The sequence below is a fragment of the Phycodurus eques genome, chromosome 11 (assembly GCF_024500275.1).
Source record: "Phycodurus eques isolate BA_2022a chromosome 11, UOR_Pequ_1.1, whole genome shotgun sequence".
In the NCBI taxonomy this organism is placed as follows: domain Eukaryota; kingdom Metazoa; phylum Chordata; class Actinopteri; order Syngnathiformes; family Syngnathidae; genus Phycodurus; species Phycodurus eques.
In genome coordinates this window covers 23491020-23517589 of record NC_084535.1, presented here as the reverse complement: position 1 = coordinate 23517589, position 26570 = coordinate 23491020, and the positions used below count along the sequence as shown (strand labels likewise).

At 41.3% G+C, this 26570-nt stretch overlaps 1 protein-coding gene across 1 annotated transcript in view; it reads right to left on the bottom strand.

Moving 5' to 3' along the window:
* The window catches only part of LOC133409448 (regulating synaptic membrane exocytosis protein 1-like), a 100754-nt gene that overhangs the window by 46065 nt on the left and 28119 nt on the right, over positions 1-26570 (bottom strand). The window contains 2 exon segments of the mRNA XM_061689448.1: positions 7452-8140; positions 8590-8858. Coding sequence (XP_061545432.1) covers positions 7452-8140; positions 8590-8858 — 958 coding nt within the window.

Genomic DNA, 26570 nt, shown 5'->3' with positions numbered 1-26570 from the left:
TCCAGCTGTACTCACTTCCGTTCACATGTGCAGGGAGGCGTTGTTGAAATGTGTGCAGCACTTCAACGCCTTTGTTATGACATACAGTAAAATAAGAGTAAAACAGAGCCAAGCATCCCTCGGAGCAGGCAGATTATGAGGAGAATGGGTTGTGACAACTTATAGTGGCATTATGTAACCTTAAAGCAAACTAAATTCTCAGTTTCATAACTCAAGCATGAATGTAATTCTGTGCAGTGGTCAGGCCACGTGGTTGAGAATGTTATGTTTGCAGTCTTAAAAAGGCCTGGACATATAGAGTCAGGACCCCATGGATCAATTACATATTCTTAAATAATATACTCTAGATACTAATGTACTGTACATGTATACAAATATAGCCCTTCTGTAACCCTGACATCTAACCTCTTTTAAAAATAAAAACAGAAATTACATTTGTACTTTTGTCTATATTTGTATGTGCTCTTGAGTGTGTTAATATCTGGCTCAAGACCACACAGGCAGAATGCAGTACACTGTTCTGATTTCCAGCCTGGTCGAGAGTGGTTACCTCCACAGACAGGGGTTGTGTGTGCGTGTATGTGTGTGTGTTTGTTTGCGTGCGTGCATGCATGCATCTGTTTCCATTGTGATCTCACAATGATTTTTAAAAAGTCAAATGATTTAAAAGCCTGCATGCCTCTCAGCTGCCAGCAACTACATTTCATAATTGATCCTGTCTCAGTCTGAAGCTAAAAAAAGGAAGCAGTGTCTTGCTGCCATGCTGTAGTGTATACAGTACGGTAAAACCTGCTCTGACAAAAAGAGCACATATCAGTGTCATAATGCTTGGTGTTGCATCTAACTTTGGACTTCTGCAGAAACTACAACAATCAGATGTCGCAGGTTTGTATACTGTATTATTCAGTGAAACCTGTAATATTGTGTCTGCCTTGTAATTTTGATGCATTATCTTGAATATGCAGTGGAACCTCTGATGTCAATATCTCCAGAAGTTGCAAAACAGAACATTTGAACAAAATGTGTTCTTGAAAATTGGTGCTCAGGTCAGCAAATCTGCCTCACAGTTCTGGGGACCGGGGTTCAAATCTCAGCCCCGCCTGTGTGGAGTTTGCATGTTCTCCCCGTGCCTGGGTGGGTTTTCTCCGGGCACTCTGGTTTCCCCCAACATCCCAAAAACATGCGTGGTTTGTTGATTGGAGACTATAAATTGCCTGTAAGTGTGAACGTGAGTGTGAATAGTTGTTTGTTTCTATGTGCCCTGCGATTGGCTGGCAACCGCTTCGGGGTGTACCCCGCCTCCCGCCCGAAGATAGCTGGGATAGGCTCCAGCAGCCCACGACCCTAGTGAGGATAAGCAGGAAAGAACATGGATGGATGGATGGATGGATGGATGAATTGTCCATCGGTGGGGAAGTGAATGTTTGTTGGTCCATATTGGCCCTACAATTGGCTGGCAACCAGTCCGGGCCATACCTCAAAGTCTGACATAGGCTACAGCTGACAGCAACACTAATGAGTATAATGGATGGATGGGTATTTGGAGCTTGTCTAATTAAAAGGAAATGCGGGTAAAATTATTTCCAAACATATGAATTTGTGTGACAGAAACTAGTCACTAGTTTTAGACTAGTATGAAATTTACAGTGTGATTTAAGAAATACAGTACGAAAAATGCATGCTTTGTAAAACATAGTGGACATATAACCAATCTTTCAACATTAATAACCAAAATGAAAACTATATGGTGAAACAGTGGACGACTGGTTAGCACATCTGCCTCACAGTTCTGAGGACCCGGGTTCAAATCCGGCCTCGGATGTGTGGAGTTTGCATTTCTCACTGTGCCTCAATGGGTTTCCTTCCTCCTCAAACTCTAAATTACCCGTAGCGCAAATGGTTGTTAGTTTACATGTGCCCTGCGATTGGCTGGCGACCAGTTCAGGGCGTACCCTGCCTCTTGCCCTGATTCAGCTGAGACAGGCTCCAGCACACCCTTGACCCTCGTAAGGATAAGTGGTACGGAAAATGGTTGGATGGAAATCCATATGCATAATATTATTTGTGTTTACTTTAACTAATCGTATGGAGGTGTTCATTTAATGATCATTTCTGAGGCTTTTGAAATGCTAAATGTGAAATGCTCCTCAGTCTGATCGAAATAACACAGGTTCTTAGGGTAACTCATTCTAATGTTTTATAGTTAGCCAAATTCTACAACTCAACACATTGCATTCCTCAATCACAAAAGTAAGCCTTTCTCTGAGCAGGGACTGTTAGGTTATATGAACAGCAACAATCCCGATTCTTGTAAGCGTTATAAAATTCGTAAAAATATGATTCCATGTTTTTGCTGTTAGCTCCTTAGCAATGAGCACTAGTTCCAAAGAATGCTTAGCAGTGATGTGTCATCACCCCACTTGGAAATAACAATGTTAGAGTGTTAACAGCTGTGTCTTCTAGGGCTTTAGGACATAGTTTGCTATGTGAGGCCACACGAGGTCAACACATGAATCAAATGGGGTCAAATGGACCCATCACAAACACACAAACATGCACACACATGTACACTCTTCAGTGTGACTGTCACTACCAACTAATTTCCTTAGGGCCAAGCTGAAAACAATATAATATGACACTCAGCAAAGCATTTGGAGACACAGAAACATGCACACAGTCTAAGACACACTTGTTTACATGCACACTGGTCACAATTACAGTCAGGCTGCTGGCTCTGGCCTGAGGCATCCATTGTGTATTAAAACCAGCAAAGGTTCTAAGCACTGCAATTCTCCTAAAAAAAAGATGTACAGAGAACAAATGCTGCATTTAAAATCATCTTCAGTTTGAACATTGTAGCGTCTACGCCTGTGGCCCGGTTGTCAACGGCAACCCCACGAACCCGGACCCGCCGTGGGGTCACCAGCCCCTGCGGTGCAGGCACAGCAAGTGCAGGACACTTCTGACGGTCATCGTGCATGCGAAACAGTGTCAATTATCTTGCATGTGTGTGGGGCCACTCACTCATTGCGACAAATAACTTATGAATATGCAAATTTCTTGGGTATCACCTCACTCACACTCTGGTTCTATAGAGGTTTATAATTTACATAGCCACTCCCACCACACTTCAGTTGTACTGCCGGGTTCACGACCCTTGTCCGTATGGTTTCCCTCCTGTCTTGTCCAATCCTTCCCTCACAGGGTGTAGCACTACTGCCCCACACAACACTCTTATCTAATGTGCCATTGTTCTAGGTATATAATGATTTACTTTCCTCATCTTTTTTACAGCTAGTGCTTTGTCTTTTGTTGTCTTTCTTTCTCCCGCCCCTCTAGAAACCTTGTTCTGTTCGACTGATCAACTTTGATTCTCAATATATATCCATCAAAATACTAAGAAACCACAGCAGCAGTTTAAAAAGTCCATTGCGACACAGTAAAAATGTTCCGGCAAAAAAGGGAAACAAATCCTCCTTTCTGCTTGACCTAACAGCCAAACAGGCAAAATAATACAATAATGCAAAAATCTATAGACATGCTAAAGGAAATAAGAACAGATCCATCCATCCATCCATCCATTTTTTGAGCCGCTTCTCCTCACTACGATCACAGGCGTGCTGGAGCCTATCCCAGCTATCATCGGGCAGGAGGAGGGGCACACCCTGAACTGGTTGCCAGCCAATCGCAAGGCACATCGAAACAAACAACCATTCGCACTTACATTCACACCTATGGGCAATTTAGAGTCTTCAATTATCCTACCATGCATGTTTTTTGGGATGTGGGAGGAAACCGGAGTATCCGGAGAAAACCCACGAAAGCACGGGGAGAACATGCAAACTCCACACAGGTGGTGCCGGGGATTGAACCCCACTCCTCAGCACTGTGAGGCAGATGTTCTAACCAGTCGTCCACCGTGCCGCACGAACTATATTTTCAAAAGAAAAATTACCTCAGATTACATACTATTTTTGTTTACGAACAGTCTTGGCATGACGGTGGAAGACTTTTTTCCGCGCCACAAAACGTCATTGAGTCCGTTAACATTGACTGGCCATCGTGAGGTTAACAGTGGGCGGTCGTTGTCCCTAAGGAGTGAGTACAGTACAGAACAGATCAACTGTCAACTCAACTCTTTGCAATTGACGTCCCAAAAATGTATTTGTCTTTGATGTGTTATGAAATCCTTTTATCCCTGACGCCTCGTCAACGAGACGTCAGGGATAACCTAACCTAACCCTAACCTGCTAGATATTTGAAAATTCCAAGTTTTCTGGGAAAAGGGGCAAAAGCACTTATTCACAGGACATTTTCTGACCCTGTCATAGTCAAAATAAGCAAACAGTCCATGCAGACATTTTGAGGCTTAGGTGTTACTGGCCTTATTTGGCATATTTTGAATGTTTCCCTTAAGGACTGTTAGACATATTTAGACAAATAAATGTAGATATATTTAGACAAATAAATGCCTGACAGTCCCTGTTGCCAACAACAGCCTACTGTTAACGTCATGACCAGTCAATGTGTATACTAGATTAATAGATTGTCACCTGAAAGACTGATTTTTGTTGTTGTTTTACTTTGTTTGTCGAGAAGCTTCGGTGACATAAATCCAAAGAGGGGACCCAAAACTAAGAGTGACAAGGGACCAAGCAAGAAAAGTGGCAGGATGCTGCAAAACAAGGCAGCATCGGTGAATCCACGTCTTTACACTCATCAAGAGGTTTGGTGATTTCAAGTGGGACTTTGTGTGATTTTTACACTCACACACAAACAAATATGTTGTGGTTCATGTTTTTTTTTTTTTCGTTTACAGTTGTTAAAGTCACAAGAGTTAAGCTTGTCCAACACTGTTAGTTTCAAGTAAAAAAAGGTTGAAAAGGATCTACCTTTCTTTTGTCTTTATCATTTATAATGATGATGGTAGTGGTGATTACCATGATAAAAATAGTAACCCCTTGATACGGGCTGTTCGGTCCCTGTATGACCAGTGTCATAGTTTGCCGGCAGTAAGTCAGACTTGTTTCTGGTGAGGCTTGGACTCCACCAAGGCTGCCCTTTGTCACCGATTCTGTTCATTACTTTTAAGGACAGAATTTCTAGGCGCAACCAATATCCGGTTTGGTGGCCTCAGTATTGTATATCTGCTTTTTGCAGATGATGTGGCTCTGTTGGCTTCATCAAGCCGTGATCTCCAACTCTCATTGGAGCGGTTCGCAACCGAGTGTGAAGCGGCTGGAATGAAAATCAGCACCTCCAAATCTGAGACCATGGTCCTCAGTCGAAAAAGGGTAGCGTGCCCTCTCCGGGTCGGGGATGAGATCCTGCCCCAAGTGGAGAAGTACAAGTATCTTGGGATCTTGTTCACAAGTGAGGGAAGAATGAAACGAGAGATCGACAGGCGGATCGGTGCAGCGTCTACAGTGATGCAGACTTTGTATCGGTCCGTTGTGGTGAAGAAGCAGAAAGCTGAAAGGCAAACCTCTCAATTTACCGGTCGATCTACATTCCTACCCTACCTATGGTCACGGGAACAAGATCCCGGCTGGATACAAGCGGCCGAAATGAGTTTCCTCCGCAGGGTGTCCAGGCTCTCCCTTCTAGATATGGTGAGAAGCTCAGTCATCCGGGAGGGGCTCAGAGTAGAGCCGCTGCTCCTCCGCATTGAGAGGAGGCAGATGAGGTGGCTCGGGCATCTGATTAGGATGCCTCCTGGGCACTTTCCTGGTGAGGTGTTCCAGGCATGTCCGGGGATGACCCAGGACATGCTGGAGACTCCCGGCTGGCTCCCGGAACGCCTCAGGATCCCCCGGAAGAGCTGGATGAGGGAAGTCTGGGTTTACCTGCTAAACCGACTGCCCCCGCGACCCGACCTCGGATTAGCAGAAGAAAATGGATGGCTGGATGGATAATAATATGATATAAAAAATTATTATCATCAATAATCACAACAATGGAGATTAAAATAAATATTGATGGATAAAAATACAGTCGACATACTGTAAATATTCATAAAATTACATTATATTAATGAATCACAACAAATTATAGTATTTTACCTGCAGCATTGATCCTGTAAAATACTGTAAATTTCTTTCGTATGTTGCTGTTCTCAGTAATCTTAGAAAATATAATAGGAATATGAAAATTTACAGTATTATGCCAGATTAATTTACAGTATTTTACAGGATCACTGCTGCCAGTAAAATACTGTAATTTTTACAGGAAGACGATTTACAGTGAGGGTGGGTGTTATATATCGCCTTCGATATAATCGTGAATGTTGTTTTAAGGATTCACAATTTTACATTATCGAGTATTCATACTGTCTCAAAAAGAAAATAACTGAACGGGAACATGGACGGCATTAAAGAAAGAGAGAAAAGAGGAAGCACATGAACGTCCTCATTCACCGAATCAGCGGACATGATTCAGTCATGTGACACAATCGCAAGCAAAGCAAACTCTCCCTCTCAAATGAGTAGGCCAACTCCGAGCAACATTCTGAGGAGTTTAGCAGTTTACAAGTGGATGAATCATCGCTATGGACCTCAATGGAATGCATGTATAGTTTTTTGTTACCCAACAGGAAAATGACACCGGCCACTCGATGAACGTGCTGGCTTTGCTAACGTGACTAGTTTAAAAGTGAAATGAAGAGAATGGAGAAAACAAAGAAAACAAAGAAAACTGAAAACTGTGCGCTGTCAAAGTCACCCCGACTGCTGATAAGGCTAATGGAGGCGCTATCTGGCATAGCCCTATGGCTGCACCGTAAGTAAATATCTCACTATCCCGTCACCAATCACCCACTGCTTTACTTAATTAAACACTATTACCAATACCAGCTACTAAACATGTCACTTGGAATAAAAAAAAAGATTCCGCGGTCATGACGTCACATATCGTCATCGTCATAGGTAATGTCATTTCTCGTTTATAATGTGTACCCATGTATAATGCGCACCCCCAAAGTTGACCTCAAAATTCTGGAAAACCCTTCTACCTATGTATATTGCATTTTTACAATGCATGATTTTGCTTCTACCCATATGATCAAAACATGAAGTATCTGTATTTTGTTATTCTGAAGTTAAGCACTTCATTTGAACACATAATGCTTTCTTTTTATTTACTTGCCCTTTTTTGAAATTCACAGCCCAACTTTTATTTAGTAAATGAGGGCGGTGGCATATTGGAATGAAAGTCTACATATTTTTCATAATCTCTAGATGGCGCCATACATTTATAAAATGTTAAAGTTTTTTTCATTTTCCCCTATACCTATATATAATGCACATCATTGACTTTTGAAATTTTATTTGGGGGGGGGGGGGATGCGCATTATACACGGGAAATTACGATAACTACTAAGTGTATCGGACATTGCTCTAGCTCATATATTTTATGTGATGGATTGAAAGATGGCACAGATTAATAAATCTCACCTCTCTCGCTAACACTTTCGATCTCAGCATCTTCACAACTACTGTATTCGGGCGTGGTCCCACCCTCCTCCTCTGAGCTGCTGACACTGGTCTGCCTCTTGCCTCCTGCCCCGAGCCCTCGCTTCGATTTGTAGGGTCTGGGTGGTGGTGGACGCAAGGACTCTGATTGATCTGAGCTGAGTGAATCATTGCGTAACATGCTGTCAGTCTTGTTCCTTTTGGTTCGTCTCACTACAGGCCCCTGAGCAGGGGCTGCTCCAGGCCCTGAGCTCAGAGGTTCTCTGAGGTGAGGGGAGTGGTCTTGTTGCACAAGGGTGTGTTCACACAGTCCACCGACAGTACTTTGTCCGGACACTCCACCATCCCTCACCTCCCCCATCATTGCAGTTGCACAGCCTTGTACTGGTACAGGATGGCCCCGGCCTCCAAAAGGTACTGGCCCTGCTTGACGAGGGGGGGCACCACTGTGGCCGATGTGTTGGGAGCTCCCTTCTTGTGTCCGTTTCACCCCACTACTTCCTCCCACTGTATCAATCTCTAAAGAACGTCCTTTTGTGAGTCGTCGGCTTTCCCTGTGTTCCCTGGATTCACCCCGGAGGTCTCGGTCCATGGAAACCTGTGTCTGCAACATGGGCTGGCCTGACCTGCGCTCTCCCCGACCAGTTCCTCCAGCGCCTCTTCCATTTCTCCTAGTGGAATAAATTAGTGGATGGAGATCAAGAGAATAAAATTGTTAATAGAATAGCATTTTTTGTGCTTTGTAAAACTGATAACTAACTGTTATTCCTGCTGTAGACCTAGTCCTCATTTATACGTGTTCAAGCATTTGTTCTTCAAGCATTGCTTCATGAACAATCACAAGAAAGAAAGCAATGTCACCAATAGGGGAAGATCCCAGTGACCTTCTGAGTGGATATTGAGAGGCCCCAATTTCCAACCAAATTGAAACAAGAATTTATCTGTTATATCCACTACATTTACTTAAATATACAGCATAGCAAATGTAATGCTACTTTGAGAGTAGTAAGAAATGCCAATTCAAAGAAAAGAGTTCTGCTCCTCTTAAAACATTAATTGGTTCTCAAGTGACATTTGGCATCGTTATTGGTTTTAAATGCAGTTTGGTTACAAAACGTACGTGTCTCTTGGTGGTTCACTTCGTGACCGGATGTCTGTTCCAGCTGTGCTCCCAGGTGCACTGGCTGTGTTGGGGTCTAAGGATGTTGTGGAGCCGGGAGGGGCTTGGGAGTGGGATCGGAGCTTCTTATCACCAGTGGTTTGGCACACAGATGGCTCACTGATGGCTGAACCGAGACCAGTGGGCTTTCCTGACGGACTGATGAACCATTCGCCTGGCTTGGTCAGTATCTCTTGTTGTTTTCGGCAGTTATTACAAACCCAGATGACCTACAAAAATAACAGTCAAATTTAGATATTACACACAGATGGTGGTGAGCTGTTGTTTCCCATATGAACTTATCTTAATAACTAAAATATACCATGGACCTATCCGTCCGCTCACTATGGTGCTTTACCAGAATAGCACCCAACAATACAGTCTCCTCATCATGATCATGTTAATATTATTGAGTAGAGGTGAGATATTTGAGTCACATGACTTTACTCGAGCCCGACTTGTGTCGCCATTTATAGGACTTGGGACTGGCTTGGCTAAAATATATGAAAAACTCAACTTGACTTTGACAGTATTCATGACACTCAACTTGACTTGGACTTTAAACACATGGCTTGACAAGCCTTGCCTGTTCACATTTGAATAGCTGCATTTTAAGGAGTGGCATTTATTTGTTTTTGAAAGAAAAGTTACTTTTTGTGTCACAGTCGTACATACTCTTGACTTGGGTGCAGGCAGCGTGAGTTCAGTTCCCTCACAGTGACAGACGAATGTGTGTAAATGATATTTGCCCAGTGACTAACTGGCGACGAGTGCAGGGTGTAGTCTGCCATTCGGGCAGAGTCAGCGGGGATAGGCTCCAGCTCCCTGTGACCCTGAACAGAATAACTGATACAGATGAAGTTATTTTTGTGTAGTGCGCGTGAACTTGTCAACCCACTAGTATGTTATGATGCAGAGTGCAGAGCCCACCTCGTCAAGCAAGTAGTAAGAGGGGGGCTCAAACAAATTATTGTAGTTTGAGTTAAGGATGATATTTTTTTATTAAATCAGGAAAAAAGAGAAACTTGCAAGGTCTGCAACCCAAAGCTAAGAGACACGACAATTATACGCCTCACTATAAAACTACCAAAGACAGGTAATCTATGTCAACAGCATAACATTAAGTTTTAAGTCAGTTATGTGTTTAATTCAGAAGACAATAAATTAAGCAACAATCACGAGTGGCTAACGATCTGCCTATTGAAAGTGCTTGATGTGCCACCATTTATGTGTGCTGTGCATGGCGCTCTGTTGCTTTAACTTTGTTGACGCTGTTGAAGCTGTCTGCCAAAGCGAGTCCTATGTTAAAATCCAAACGATTTTAAAAATGCTTTCCTAGCATCAGAAAGTTAGGTATACTGTTATAACAGCTACTGTAATGCAACCTGCTATAACACAGCTCATTAGCTTACATTTTCTCAATGTAATATGCCCATTCCTACAAATACCAGATGCAAGTTTTTAACATGGTCGCCACAACATATGAAACATAACCTTAAGTCTAATAATAAAGAGGAAAATTACCTTTTGTTTTACGATAAACCTTAAGTCAGTGGTTCTAAATTAGCCACCTGAAAGACTGATTGAAAAATAAGACAAAGGAGGAATGCATATTTTGTCCACATTATTTTTCGCCTTAACTTTAACTATGTTTTCAAGGGTTGCTGCATTTTTATGTTCTCGAAAAAATGTGTATTATTCAATTTAATTTTCCATTAGTCAGGTTATAGTTACACATCACACAATTATTTCTGACCAGCTGTAAACAAACAAGTGTAAACACTTTGTAAGACAAGTCAGTATTCTCTGACCTGTGTCTGCACTGGCAGTTTAAAGCTTGGCACTTACAGTACTAATTTTGGGTCAGTACATGACCCAAAATTAGTTAACTGAAAACGACTATTATTATGCACTTACTGAGTACACTTTCACAATAAAATGAGAACTAATACTATCCTAAACTACAAAAATAAAATTCTACATTAGTAGAACCCCTCTCGATGTGGTGCAATTCAGTTCTACTATCACTGCAAAACAAAAAGTATTGTTAAATCAATGCCTGTTCTGACAGTATTTGTATCTCATTGATTTTGCAAGTGTACGCTGCACATTTTAAACATGTAAATAGTCCATTATTAGTTCTGTTTCTGTTGTCTGATTTTTCATTCACCTCATTTCAAGCAACCACAATAGCTCATCGCCAGCTTAAATTTAGAAAAAGGCAAATTATAGAAAGTTTTGAAATGCCGTCATGTTCTGATGATTATTTTTTTTCAAGTTTCTAGTTAACAGCCAGTAGTTTCAGCGAATTGCGTACAGTATGTTCTACAATAGTGAATTGCAGTTTGAAATATGTCAGCTATGAGGGATTGTGAGGGGGATGTTATGTTAATAACTGACATTATACAGTAGAGAACTCTCAATGCATTGAGAAAATAAATGGTGACAGATCAATAACTACTAGTTACAGCACTGACAGTTGATATTGATGATGGTTGTGATTCCATCCCAGAATAGATATGATGAATCATTGTGTAAAAGAGGAAGCGCTGCACGAAGGCCCTGCAGCGTGGAGCGTCGTAGTCATAGGCCCGGATTTACGTCAGATTCAGTGACAGAGGAAGTGTGGCTGGCCGTGAAATACAGACGCACAGAGGATGGAGGAGGAGAGAGATGGGAGGTTAGAGTCAGTCCGTCTTCTCCAGCCACCAAGGTTCTCATTACTCCTGAACACTCCCCAATGACTATTTAAAGAGAGCTAAAATAAAACACTCTGCCGTCTGCCATACCCACCACCCCCTTTCCCCATCCTCTCCCTCCACTCATGTGCTCTCTCACCCCCTTCTCTTTCACTTCTCCCTCCTCCAGATTGCTTTTGATTAAAGCTACAAAAGCTAAGGAGAAAACAGCTTTACACCAACGCCGCAGCTATATTTATCCTGCCAAACAGCCCAGCACCACCAGGGAAAGCGTGTGTTCAAAAATACACACACACCTACACACACACACACACACACACAAACACAAGCACACTGGCTCATGTGGGACATTATATCTTTGTTGAAAACATCCTCCATGGCGTTTTAGGCAGCCAGAGTGATGGATGTCTGTCAGATCGACATATTTTAAATGGGTTTTATACCAGGTAGGGTAACAAGAATTCATTAATTCAATACATTTTCAGTGAACCCCTGTTCATCGCAGGGGAAACATTCCGGACCGTGCCGCAATAGGTGTAAATCTGCGATATAGAGATACAATCTAAGATGTTTATTATATCGTTTAACAACCCCACAGACACACAGACACACACAGAGAGACTTTAAACATTTAAAACTATCAAACCCACATTTTAAACACTTAATAAATGTATTTGAACTCGGGCTGTCAAATTTAATGCGTTAACGCATATGTTCAATCACAAAAAAATTTTGCATTAATCGTATTAACGCAGATTAACCAGTTTATTTTGACCACACCTCCTCCTTTACCTTTAGTGCAGATGGACATCTGAAAGGCGGTACAGGTTGCTGTCAAGTCAGAGATCAGGTCAATGCTTACGCCAGTGCAAAGATGAGTGAGGAGACTCCGACTGGTGTACTCAGCGGCAAGTTTTGCTTCAAACATCACCCCGATGGGATTTTTGGAAAAACAAATGTAATTTGCATATAGTGCAGCGCAGAACTCTCTTTTCATTGACAAGCACAACAAGTTTAAAATATCATCTCAAAGCAAAATGTGGCATTATGTGTCCGATATTTAGCACCTGTGATTATTTGTGATTAATCAAAATTCAAAAATATGATTAATCTGATTGTAAAACAAACGATTGACAGCCCTAATTTGAAAACACAAAGTAGTGTGTGTTAGATATGTGCCCAAAGCTAAACAAACTGGGAGTGGCTTGATGTAAATTGTGGCTGAGAACAGCTCCAGCATGTGTGCTCATTGTGTTTATGTTTTACTGTCATGTTCTCTTCTGTTTCAAGCATCGCTATAAATGGCAGATTTATGCCATATAGCGAGGATTTCCTCAATTGACAAGTAGATATGTTCCTCAAAAAAATCTGCTACGGAGTGGTGAAACGTAAGTGAAACACAATATAGCAAAGGAACCTGTCAGAAAGCTCAATAAGTTGAGGAAGAACAGTAATATAATTGTAACGTAAATGTCTATCATTATACATTTCAGTTAACTTTGCCAAGCATTCTGTTGCGTAAGGTTGCTAAGTTGAATTAATCAACTGATATTGCCTCTCGATTATACTTGACATCAATTGATTAAATGTGGTGGAGGAAATATTCGCTTTTTAAATATCCATCCATTTTCCGTACCGCTTCTCCTCACTAGGGTCGCGAGCTTGCTGGAGCCTATCCCAGCTGACTCTGGGCGAAAGGCGAGGTACACCCTGAACTGGTCGCCAGCCAATCGCAGGGCACATATAAACAAACAACCATTTGCGCACACATTCACGCCTACGGGCAATTTAGAGTCTTCAATTAACCTACCATGCATGTTTTTGGGATGTGGGAGGAAACTGGAGTAGCCGGAGCAAACCCACGCAGGCATGGGGAGAAGATGCGAATTCCACACAGGTGAGAACCCGGGTCCTCAGTACTATGAGGCAGATGTGCTAACGAATTGTCTACCGTGCCGCCCCACACCCCAAAAAAATAAATCAATAAAAAAATTATTTTAAAATTATATATATATATATATATATATATATATATATATATATATATATATATATATATATATATATATATCAGAAAGAAAATAAAATTGCAGCATTTAAGGTAAAAGGCCAACTACGATCGTGCAATGCGATTTAGAACCCTATGTGCGGAGGCATGAGCTGCAATGAGAATGACTTCATGATACTGTAATCCCTCATATTATATTACATTGATGGTGAGGCACAGGCGAGAAAGAACTGTATGAGCACACATACAGTATAGAAACAGATTTACAAAAACATTGGTGAAATCGACTATATAAACATTTACACGTAAGCAACAATGTGCATATCACTTTTGTGAGCCATGCATGGACACACACACACACACACACACACACACACACACACACACACGTCTACACGCACAGAATGCAGCAACAACTGCAGCAGCAGCATGTCACATCACAGTAGTAAGATCCCCCTGAGATCGCTGTGAGTGAAGGAGAACTACAGAGTGAATAGCTTCTCCATAGAAGGAAACTAGGACACAAAACCCGTGTGTGTGTTTGTTTGGCATCCCGCAGCATCTGTGCCTGTGTGCATCCAGCTGTGTGTGAGCGTGTGTGTGTCTACATATGTGTGGCGGTGGGTAAAGGAGGTCTGCGCCAACATATAGTATGTGCATCAACGCTCATGTGTACTGTATGAAGTGTGTAGTGCTTGTGGTGTCATGGTCTGTGTTTTCTTCCATGTGTTTCTGAGTCCCATGCTGTTCATGTCTTGTATGCTCATTTGGTTATTGTGTCCACCTGTTTTCATCAACCTTGTGTCGACCAATCAGCTCCCTCCAGCCGCTCGTGTCTTGTCCAGGGGTTCCTCGTTGTCTCGTCAATCTCTTTGTATTTAGTTCCCTGGTTTCTGTCAGTTTCATTGTCATTGTCTCTGTGTCACATTATAGTCGCCAATTGTCGCTCAGTTATTTCACCAGTCTTGTTTTCTTTCTTGTTTTGAGTTTACTCAAGTGTTTCTTTGTTACTTTGTGTTTAGATTTTGGACTTCGTGAATTAGTATTTAAATTTTTCCATAATCCTTGTTTGGCTTTGATTCGGAATTAAATATCATTTTTGAGACTTCAGTCTGCCTCCCTGCTTCCCTGCACTTGAGTCCTCCACGTTTTACCTTGCCTTCATAAAAACCCCCTTTGTGACATGATGTATTTCCTGGAGAGAAAAAAAATGCAATTTTTAGGTTCAATTTGAGCTTTAGATTGAAAAAGCAAGGACTTAGTATTTGCCACATCGTTGTAGTGTATGTGCACATGTATGAAATAAGATGTATCTAAAGCATGTAAAAAAAAAAAAGTCTAAAGGGTAAACTAAATTAGATGCAAGAAACACATCATTGCAGAAGCAAATTGCCTGCACCGTTCCCTCCATTAATCTATTCAACTCCAGTTACCCATGCCATTCTCTTACATTCGAACCCAGAACGTCTTTACTGTGAGACAGGTTTGTTTTTCTCCCAAAACATGCATCTTATGTTTATTGTAGACTCTAAATTGCCCATAGGTGCAAATCTGGGTGTGAGCTGATGCTTTAAGTTAACTATGCCCCATGTTTGCCCGTTTTGCACCACACAAATATGATAGTCCTGTTTTACCACTGCAGAATCCATCCATCCATCCATCCATTTTCTGAGCCGCTTCTCCTCACTAGGGTCACGGGCCTGCTGGAGCCTATCCCAGCTGTCATCAGGCAGGAGGCGGGGTACACCCTGAACTGGTTGCCAGCCAATCGCAAGGTACATACAAACAAACAACCATTCGCACTCACATGCACACCTACGGGCAATTTAGAGTCTCCAATTAATGCATGTTTTTTGGGGATGTGGGAGGAAACCGGAGTGCCCGGAGAAAACCCACGCAGGCACGGGGAGAACGTGCAAACTCCACACAGGCGGGGCCGAGGATTGAACCCGGGTCCTCAGAACTGTGAGGCTGACGCTCTAACAAGTCGCCCACCGTGCCGCCCCACTGCAGAATAACATACGAATTTTTTTGACAAAGTATGAACATTAAATTTGCAAATTCCTACCACCTGAAGTCACAATCTGTCACGTATTCTATTGATCACCACAGTCATCAACAAAATCCAGTGTGCAGTCAAGCAGTCACACTGTAACAGTGGCAGGCCACATTAGACTTTTTACTAATGCCTCCAATCGAGCTAAACACACCAAATGCTTGCCACCTATCAGGTGAGAAAAATTACACATTTGGACAAAAGAAGGAAAGGAGGAGGAAGAGAAGGAGGTGGTGGAGAGGTTGGAACAGGAAGTAGTAGCAGCCAATGACATCTTGACATATGGCACCGACAACATGTGTCTGTGGGCGTCTATAAATCCTGAGCTAAGGATGAAAGACTGCCACAAAGGAGATTAGTGTCCACAGCATCTAATGAGGTACTACATCAGCACACCACAGCTCTCCCACAACACAATACACACCCACACATACACAGTACAATTACAGTACACATGCACATACACAAATGGCTAATACACAGTAACACAGTACAGTAACGTGCAAGTCAAACAAATCATTCCCACAATACTGTACATTGTATGTTACGCACATCTATGAAATACCATTGAGTACTATTGAATGCATGATTAGTCAGCAACAGAAATTGATGACCACTAAAATCATATCACTACCTTTTTTTTTCTCGTGATAATGAAGTTAGGAAATCCTTTGAAAAATGGTGGATCCTTACAGATTACAGATGCATAATCCAGAAAGAGGCTATCCAGTATTTTTTTTCTAATTGTCGGATGTGAACTCAATTCAACACCCTTCATAGTAGTTTGGTAAATAGTGAACAATTCATCCAAAAAAAAGAGGCTTCAAGCTATGTAATACCACTCCTAGTTGAAGTTGACTGTTAAACTAAACATAAAGAGAATTATGCATTGTGTATTTAAAACACCCCAAAAAACTGCCTAAAAAAAGGCCAGCAAAACGCAATTGATATGCTAATGATAGGCATCAATAGAACCCTTTCAGCGATGGCTATTTAAACACAAACAGTGGAGCAACACGTAGGCAGAGGCATCACACCATATACTGTATTATTCCATCCACAATGAATAAAATGACTGACACTAAAGCATCTTACTGAGTCACTTACAGTAGATGTGAAACTATTCTTCTTTGTTCGCGTTGGACAAGGCAGGCACACCAGAAGGAGGAGCACAATTAATTGAATTGCAGCATTAAATCATGATGCATAACCTGTTGATTTCTTTAAAATGTATTTATTTTCCTCATTAAAAAACACGAACACCAAATTATTTTTTTGGGGGGGGCTAGAACGCATTCATGGAATTTCCACTATTTCGTTGGGAAAAGATGATTAGAGATGTGATACACACTCTTTACACAACTATTCAATCTACTCCAGCCCGACTGATTCATTGGCGGTTTAATCGAGCCAATTATCACCGATAAACTGACATCGATCAATATGTAACTGATGTATTAACATTTTTTACAGAACGGAGATTCTGTCAGCATGCTCGTGTCTGTGCTGCATTGCAAGCTGTCCCTCCCCTTCACACACAGACACAAAGACCCAGCGAAGTGCAGCACATTCTTCCCAGAGAAAAAGCTAGAGAAACTGGAGATTTTTACTCCATGGTAAACTGTGACTTTTGTGCGCTATGACATAACATCGTTGTAGAAACACGCTGTTAGGACACATCAGGAAGAGCATTCCATTTCTATTATTTTTTTGTTTGTTTGTTTAGTTTTAGAGAGCGTATTAAAGCGTTTTAACTTTGTGTAAGTTGGATCTTTGTGAAATAAACAAAGATATACGCAACTGTTGATTCAAATGATTTTAAAGTTGGTGTAAATTGTGTCTTTGTGAAATAAACCAAGATAAATGCAACTTAACTGTTGCAGGTACAAGGTACGAGTGACTTCTTGAGTTGCCTTTGGACGTCAGCTTTATTTTTAAAGCCAGAAAATGTATGGTGTATACTGGCTTACAACGGCTCTTCACTACACCATGTGGTTCAACTTAAGTTACGTTCAATGCAAATACAAAGAGAATGCATGAACGATGCCATCAATTACAGTTCAATAAATCAATATTAGACAATAGAAAAAGGAACGTAGTTAAAAAAAATAAAAAAAGAATAATTAAGGTATGTGGACTCTCTGTGAACAAATACCATATTTTCACGACCATAAAGCGCACTTAAAAGTCTTATATTTTCTCCAAAATGGACCGGGCGCCTTATAATGCGGCGCGCCTTGTGTGTGCACCGAGTTCCAAAATCTGTAAATGTTGTTGTGTGACTTAAATGAGCGCTCCGGTTGACTGACTGGGACCATTTCCTGCCGACACGCTGCTTATATAGAGGAAAGGCGGACGTGACTGAGGACAGCATGCGGACGTTAAAGGGGGAAGGGTGTGCGTGAAAGAGGATACTAAAGGCACGTCCCCTGAAAGGTATATAGCGGCGGTATGTGCATCGGTTTGGCCAAGTTACCCCCTAAAAATGGCACCTACGAAGAGACACGCTTACGAAGCACAGTTTAAACTGCAAACTATAAGTTACGCGGAGGAACATGGGAATCGAGCAGCCGCGAGAGAATTCAAGATCAACAAATCCATGGTTCGCAAGTGGAGGAAGCAGGAAAACGAGCTTCGTCAAGTCAAGAAGACGAAGCTGAGTTTCCGCAGAAACAAGGGGAGGTGGCCCGAGTTGGAAGACCAACTCGAGCAATGGATTAATGAGCAAAGAACAGCCAGGAGAAGTGTCTCTACAGCCACCATTCGACTGATTGCAATAAGCTTGCCATCATTCCGGGCGGCTTGACGAAGGAACTCCAATCGCTGGACATCGGTGTAAACAGGGCCGTTCAAAGTGAAGTTGTGAGCGGCGTGGGAGCCATGGATGATAGATGGCAAACACAGCTTGACTAAGACTAGGACGCAGCGCCGGGCGAGTTACGCCACAATTTGTGAATGGATTGTGGATGCTTGGGCTAACATGTCTGCTTGCACTGTTGTTCGAGCTCTCGTAAAAGCCTTGCATCATTTCTGAGGAGCCGCACGGCAACGAGACTGACTCCGACAATCACGAGAGGGAACCTGGTGTGTTTGATTGAGAACTTGCCCAGCTGTTCATTTCGAATACAGAAGATGAGGACTTTGATGGATTTGTGAATGAGGATTGATAAAAAAATAACGTGAGTACTTTGTTAAATACTTCAATAAAGTACAACTGCACTCAGTTTTGCTCCCGCTGCCTTTTTAAAAACATTGTTTTAGCGTGCATGCATGCTACCGTATGTTTTAAGCTTGCGTATGTTTTACCATGCCTGCGCCCAATAATACAATATATGTTTGTGTTAAATGCTGAAATAGACCCTGTAACTGAGACTGCGCCTTTTAGTACGGTGCGCCTTATGGTCGTGAAAATACGGTTGTAATACAATACCAACTAATTTTGATGAACAGTATGACCACAATCTTTCCTGAACAGTCATGTCTCTTAAATATCTCCCATGTCCACCATTAATATAAGACTACTATAGAGCGTCCCACTTCATGCTACCATGCCGAATTTACCGGGGCTCATAAATTTATGAGCTAATGTCTACATTAAAATTAATTTGAAAAACTTCCAACCGGTATGTACCAGTAGTTGTAATTTTACCAACGTAGTGCATGTTTCGAAAGCAGCTAAATTGTTACATAAAATCTAGTTTAGTACCTTGTATTAAGTCTAGTAACGTGATGCGTGTTTTGATGATTCATAACTTAGTTTGTAGTAAACTTTTCTTTCACTTTTGAATGTTTGCGTAAGCATTTACTTTTGAGATGTTTGTAAATACCCAGTGTTTGCAGATGGAACTTTTCAACAGCTAGTAAATATGACTATTTGATATTGCTAAGATGCTCTTGTGAATTAGTCGTGTTCTGCTTCTTTGTCTGAAATCATATTTTGGGTATTATAAGAACTTATGTTCATTCACAGCATTGTACAATATCAATGTTCTAACTTCATATACCGGCTGACATATCGGTTATCGAACAATAAATCAGATGTCGGTCGATATATAGTTTATTGGCTTGTTTAAGGGCACAAAATCAGTTTCACCATCAGCCCCAAAAATTCCATCTCGGTTGTGTTCTACTACATACAGTATTTGAAGGGATTGAAAGTACGTGGTTAAAGTAACACAATATTTTTCTCACATGTAGCGCATTTAGATATGCACAGTTTGCTTCTATGCGTCAACCTTACGGAATCAAAAAAACCCAGATCCAAACCAGGCCTCTTCTAAATTTTCATAAAAAATTCTGATATGAATTGAAAATCTGTTAATACGATTGCAGTGGAAGGGAAATCGTTGGAATGACCCTGTGTGAGATTAAAAGAGTCTGTCCAGGTCAAGTAAGTAAATTATCAGTAATTATTAATTTATATTATAATATAATATTATAGTTAATAAATTTGTAAATTATGTACAGTATAATTGATTTGTTGTCGCTGCCTGATGCTGACATATGTAATTGCACATGGTATTTCAGATATGGTTCACGTGAAACGTATATGAAAAGAGACAAAGTAAAAAATTAATTGATATTGGCATTTAATCGGAATTTGACAATGTAAAGCCAGCCAAAGTCCCTACGGTGGTAATAATTTTGTCTTTGAACTAACGTCGACAACAGTGTGACTTCCTGAATATAACGACTCATACTTGTTTAGGCTCCCTTATGCAAGGCCTTACACGCCCTACCTACAAACCCTAAAGGTCCAAGGTCAAAACTGGACTTATAGACCCTGGGAGCATAATAGCATCATAGGTTAATACTGGGCTAGGCATTTACTTTGCAAAACACATGCGCACACACCCAAAAAAGTAGGTAAACAAGTACACATCATCAATAGATGAACAAAAGCGACAACAGGCTGCAATTACAAAGCATTTTACAATGTTTACAGTTTTTTTCCATCGTATTGTGCATTGAATTCTATCCCTTTGCATTCATCTATGAGGCGCTTAACTACAATTTCATTTACTCTTATATTTAATACACCTATGTGAAAAAAAAAAAAGCAAACCTGACCATTTGCAATGAAGGGCCCTTACCCATCTTTATGCTATTGAGAAAATAGAATTTGTGTCAAATCATGTTCAACATCTTTATATATTTATTCTATGCTAACAGCCCAACATATTCAACATAGGAATCCTTTTGGAAATTCCACATAACACCTGGGAAATGGAATTTCCCTTGGAATGTCTGTAATTTTCCCCAGTATATATCTATTTGTACAACCCCAATTCCAATGAAGTTGGGATGTTGTGTTAAACATAAATAAAAACAAAATACAATGATTTGCAAATCATGTTCAACCTATATTTAATTGAATACACTACAAAATCAGGATATTTAAGGTTCAAACAGATAAACTTTTTTGTTTTTAACAAATAATCATTAACTTAGTTCCAAAAAAGCTGGGACACGTGGCAAAAAAGACTGAGAAAGTTGAGGAATGCTCATCAAAAACCTGTTTGGAACATCCCAAAGGTGAACAAGCTAATTGGGAACAGGTAGGTGCCATGATTGGGTATAAAAGGAGCTTCCCTGAATTGCTCAATCATTCACATGTAAAGATGGGGCGAGGTTCACCTCTTTGTGAACAAGTGCGTGAGAAAATAGTCAAACAGTTTAAGGACAGTGATCCTCGACGTACAATTGCAAGGAATTTAGGGATTTCATCATCTACGGTCCATAATATTATCAAAAGGTTGAGAGAATATGGAGAAATCACTGAATGTAAGCAGCGAGGCCGAAAACCAACATTGAATGGCCGTGACCTTCGATTCCCTCAGGTGGCACTGCATCAAAAACCAACATCAATGTGTAAAGGATATCACCACATGGGCTCAGGAACAATTCAGAAAACAAATGTCAGTAAATACAGTTCGGCACTACATCCTTAAGTGCAACTTGAAACTCTACTATGCAAAACAAAAGCCATTTATCAACAACACCCAGAAACACACTAAAGTAGAGCAATAGAACCAATGCATAAAGACACTCTGAGGATTAGATTATGAACACAAAACTAATTATGTTGCTGTGGAACCTTTTAAATTAATGCAGTTTATAATTGTTCAGTAATTCATGTTTCAATTGTGTACTCCATCAAAAGCAGTTGCAATTCACTTAGAAATACAGATTCAACACTTTATGTACAACCCCAATTCCAATGAAGTTGGGACGTTGTGTTAAACATAAATAAAAACAGAATCCAATGATTTGCAAATCATGTTCAACCTATATTTAATTGAATAAACAACAAAGACAAATGTTCAAACTGAAAAAGCAAAAGCCATTTATCAACAATACACAGAAACGCCGCTGGCTTCTCTGGGCCCGAACTCATCTAAGATGGACTGATCCAAAGTGGAAAAGTGTTCTGTGGTCCGACGAGTCCATATCTCAAATTGTTTTTGGAAATTGTGGTCGTCGTGTCCTCCGGGCCAAAGAGGAAAAGAACCATCCGGACTGTTATGGACGCAAAGTTCAAAAGCCAGCATCTATGCTGGTATGGGGCTGTGTTAGTTTCAATGGCATGGGTAACTTACACATCTGTGAAGGCCCCATTAATGCTGAAAGGTTCATACAGGTTTTGGAGAAACATGCTGCAATCCAAGCAACGTCTTTTTCATGGACGCCCCTGCTTATTTCAGCAAGACAATGCCAAACCACATTCTGCACGTGTTACAAAAGCGTGGCTTCGTTGTAAAAGAGTGCGGGTACTAGACTTGCCTGCCTGCAGTCCATACCTGTCTCCCATTGAAAATGTGTGGTGAATTATGAAGCGTAAAAGACGACAACGGAGACCCCAGACTGTTGAACAGCTGAAGCTGTACATTAAGCAAGAATGGGAAAGAATTCCACCTTCAAAGCTTCAACAATTAGTGTCCTCAGTTCCCAAACATTTATTGAATGTTGTTAAAAGAAAAGGTGATGTAACACAGTGGTAAACATGACCCTGTCCCAGCTTTTTTGGAACGTGTTGCAGCCATACAATTCTAAGTTTATGATTATTTGCTAAAAACAATAAGGTTTATCACACAAAGAGGCCATACTGTATGTTTTCAATTGTATGTGTGTATTTCTGCTATCATATGGCAATGTACAGTAAGAAGCAGAAAAAAAAGATGCCCCCCTTAACACCAGTCAATGAGAGATGCACATGGAGGCAGACGCAACTCGTAAGACTGGCAATCAATAGTAATCATGAGCTGCTGTGGCACTAACAGGAGATGGCACATCGCTCAGGCTTTTTCTACTGTGTTGTGCCGTGACACAAAGCAGCACATCATTTCTTGTAGAGTTGGATCAATAGATCAACATTTGCAACCCCTTTAGTGGTATTACAACCTTAAGAGCGCATTCCTGTCATCACGAGATTATTTTTTTTCTCCCCCAGTGGTTAGCCATCCAAAGTTTTCAGTGTGTGATAGTTTACCTGCATCGGGTTCAGAGGCTTTCAGTGAAACCAACAGATCAGCATTGTAGCAGTAGGAGAGTGTGACACTTTGGCTCTGAGGTGTTCTGACAAAATCTGTAACAGCTTGAGACAGTCTAGTCTTTGAGCTGACCAACACCACCCCAGGGCTAGCAGTACACAATCATGACATGGACGTCATGGCAGCAGTTTACAGTACCATACACTAAAGTAGAGCAATAGAACCAATGCATAAAGACACTCTGAGGATTAGATTATGAACACAAAACTAATTATATTACTCTAGAACCTTTTAAATGAATGCAGTTTAGAAATGTTCAGTTATTCATGTTTCAATTGTGTTGTGAACAGAGACAATGTACTCCATCAAAAGCAGTTGCACTTCACTTAGAAGTACGGCTTCTACACTTTATGTACAACCCCAATTCCAATGAAGTTGGGACGTTGTGTTAAACATAAATAAAAACAGAATACAATGATTTGCAAATCATGTTCAACCTATCTATATTTAACTGAATAAACTACAAAGACAAGATATTTAATGTTCAAACTGAAAAAGAAAAAGCCATTTATCAACAACACCCAGAAACGCCGCCGGCTTCTCTGAAAAGTGTTCTGTGGTCCGACGAGTCCACATTTCAAATTGTTTTTGGAAATTGTGGACGTCGTGCCCTCCGGGCCAAAGAGGAAAAGAACCATCCGGACTGTTATGTACACAAAGTTCAAAAGCCAGCATCTGTGATGGTATGGGGCTGTGTTAGTGCCAATGGCATGGGTAACTTACACATCTGTGAAGGCACCATTAATGCTGAAAGGTATATTCAGGTTTTGGAGAAACATATGCTGCCATCTAAGCAACGTCTTGTTCATGGACACCCGTGCTTACTTCAGCAAGACCATGCCAAACCACATTCTGCACGTGTTACAACAGCGTGGCTTCGTAGTAAAAGACTGCGGGTACTAGACTGGCCTGCCTGCAGTACAGACCTTTCTCCCATTGAAAATGTGTGGCGCATTATGAAGCGTAAAAGACGACAACTGAGACCATTCATCCATCCATCCATTTTCTGAGCCGCTTCTCCTCACTAGGGTCACGGGCGTGCTGGAGCCTATCCCAGCTGTCATCGGGCAGGAGGCGGGGTACACCCTGAACTGGTTGCCTGCCAAACGCAGAGCACATAGGAACAAACAACCATTTGCACTCACAGTCACACCTACGGGCAATTTAGAGTCTCCAATTAATGCATGTTTTTGGGATGTGTGAGGAAACCGGAGTGCCTGGAGAAAACCCACGCAGGCACGGGGAGAACATGCAAACTCCACACAGGCGGGGCCGGGGATTGAACCCGGGTCCTCAGAACTGTGAGGCTGACGCTCTAACCAGTCTAACCAGTTTCATTTGTGACTCAGTCCTTCTTTCATTGGATTTCAAATCTTTCGTTGCGCCAAAGTCTCCTCGACCCAGCAAAATTAATTTTCCAAAGAGAATGCTCAGTGAGTGCTCTTTGCTAATAACATCACCATGTGTGTGCCTGCTTGTTGTCTCTGTCTGTTACTAATACTCCTCACCCCAACCCCCCCCCCCCCCCCCCCCCCAAAAAAAATTAAGTCTTTATTCAATTTGTCATGGGCTACAGTACACACACACACACACCTCCTGATTACAATGGTAATGTTGTAGGCTGTTAGTGTATATCTCGAGGCCTGCACAGAACGCACAAGGGAACTGTATTTAAATGACAACCAAGCATAGTCTCAGCATAGTCGGTTTTATTCATTAAGCATGAATGTTTTCCTAACTGTGGAAACACACAGACCCAATCTTATGCTGGACGGACGTCGACACAAACATCTTTCTGTGCATTTTGAACATTCGTCCATACGCAAATGGTGTTAAATTCCTTCCACTTCAGCATTTGCAAGTGAATGGGGAGCGACTCTTTTAATAGTCTGCAATATTCAGACATCAATGTCCTATATCCGTTATCATCACATAGACCTGCACGTACAGTACATCACATACTTCTTGTCAAAAAGCACAAACAGATGGGACTCAAACGCCTGATACCAGTCACCTTGTATCCAATTTCCGTATGTTCACGAGCATAAGGCGCACTTAAAAGTCTTGCATTTTCTCCAAAACCTTATATGTGCACCGAGTTCCAAAATCTGTAAATGTTGTTATGTGACTGGGAGCATTTCCTGCCGACACGTTGCTGATATAAAGGAAAGGCGGACGTGACTGAGGACAGCATGCGGACGTTAAAGGGGGAAGCGTGCGCGTGAAAGAGGACACTAAAAGCACGCCCCCAGTAGGTATATAGTGCCGGTATGTGCACAATATCGGTTAAGGCACCTACGAAGATACACGCTTACGAAGCACAGTTTAAACTGCAAGCTATCAGTTAAGTGGAGGAACATGGTAATCGAGCTGCCGTGAGAGAATTCAACAAAGATCAATGAATCCATGGTTCGCAAGTGGAGGAAGCAAGAAAACGGCGGCATCATTGCTGAACAGCCCCCAGGCAACGAGACTGACTCCGACAATGATGAGAGGGAACCCGACATGTTTAATGGAGAACTTGCCCAGCTGTTCATTTCGGATACAGAAGATGAGGAGTTTGATGGATTTGTGGATGAGGATTGATCAAAAAAATAACGTGAGTACATTGTTAAATACTTCAATAAAGTACAACCAAACTCAATTTTGCTCCCGCTGTTTTTTAATAACATTGTTTTAGCGTGCATGCCTGCTACCGTATGTTTTAAGCTAGCGTATGTTTTACCATGCCTGCGCCCTAATAATACGGTGCGCCTTATGTATGTGTTAAATGTAGAAATAGACACCGTAACTGAGACTGCGCCTTTTAATGCGGTGCACCTTATGGTCGTGAAAATACGGTAAAATAAAATTGGTCAAAAAATGTTGGTCAAAACCAATAGTCTTTTAGAGTCAACGAAAATGGGAACATCCATCCATTCATATCCATTTTCTCCAACACTTGTCCTCAATAGGGTCACAGGACCCTATCCCAACTAACTGCAGGAGACGGGGGGAAAACCGTGGACTGTTCACCAGACAATCAAAGTGGGAACAACTAGGGAGCAGACGTCAAACTAAAACCTCTGACCTGCGCTAAACATTGCTGAACAAAGTTAACCCATCTCACCTCTCCGCTTCTGTTACGCATTCCCATGCTTACTGGTGATCATTTCAGACTGGTATGACACTGAAGCGCTCACCAACGTTAAAGAAAGGTACATACTTGGACACCATTGGTGTCTTTCTACTTTCTTGAACAGAAACCCAGTTCTTCATGATAGCTGGTGTGTATGAATTGTCTTCTCTACTCATGGCATTCTTCTTCTTTAACCATTATCGTTGATTCATAAAAAAAAGGTGTCTCAAAAACCCACAAACTGTCAGAGTAAATTTTTTAGAAGCTGACTGAAGGTCTAGTCCGGGCCTCCTGACAGTTTTTAAAAAATGAGTACATATTTTTTGGTTGAACTCCAATGATGGTCTAACTCAAAAGTTTACATGCTTTGAGGTTTTTGAGAGTTGAGGCTACAATGTATTTCCAGATAACTACTCTTATTATTTATTTAGTTTAGTTTAAATGATTGCATTGTCATCCAAACACTGAAAAATATCACAAAAAGGGAAGATGTGAAAAAAAATGTTTTTAC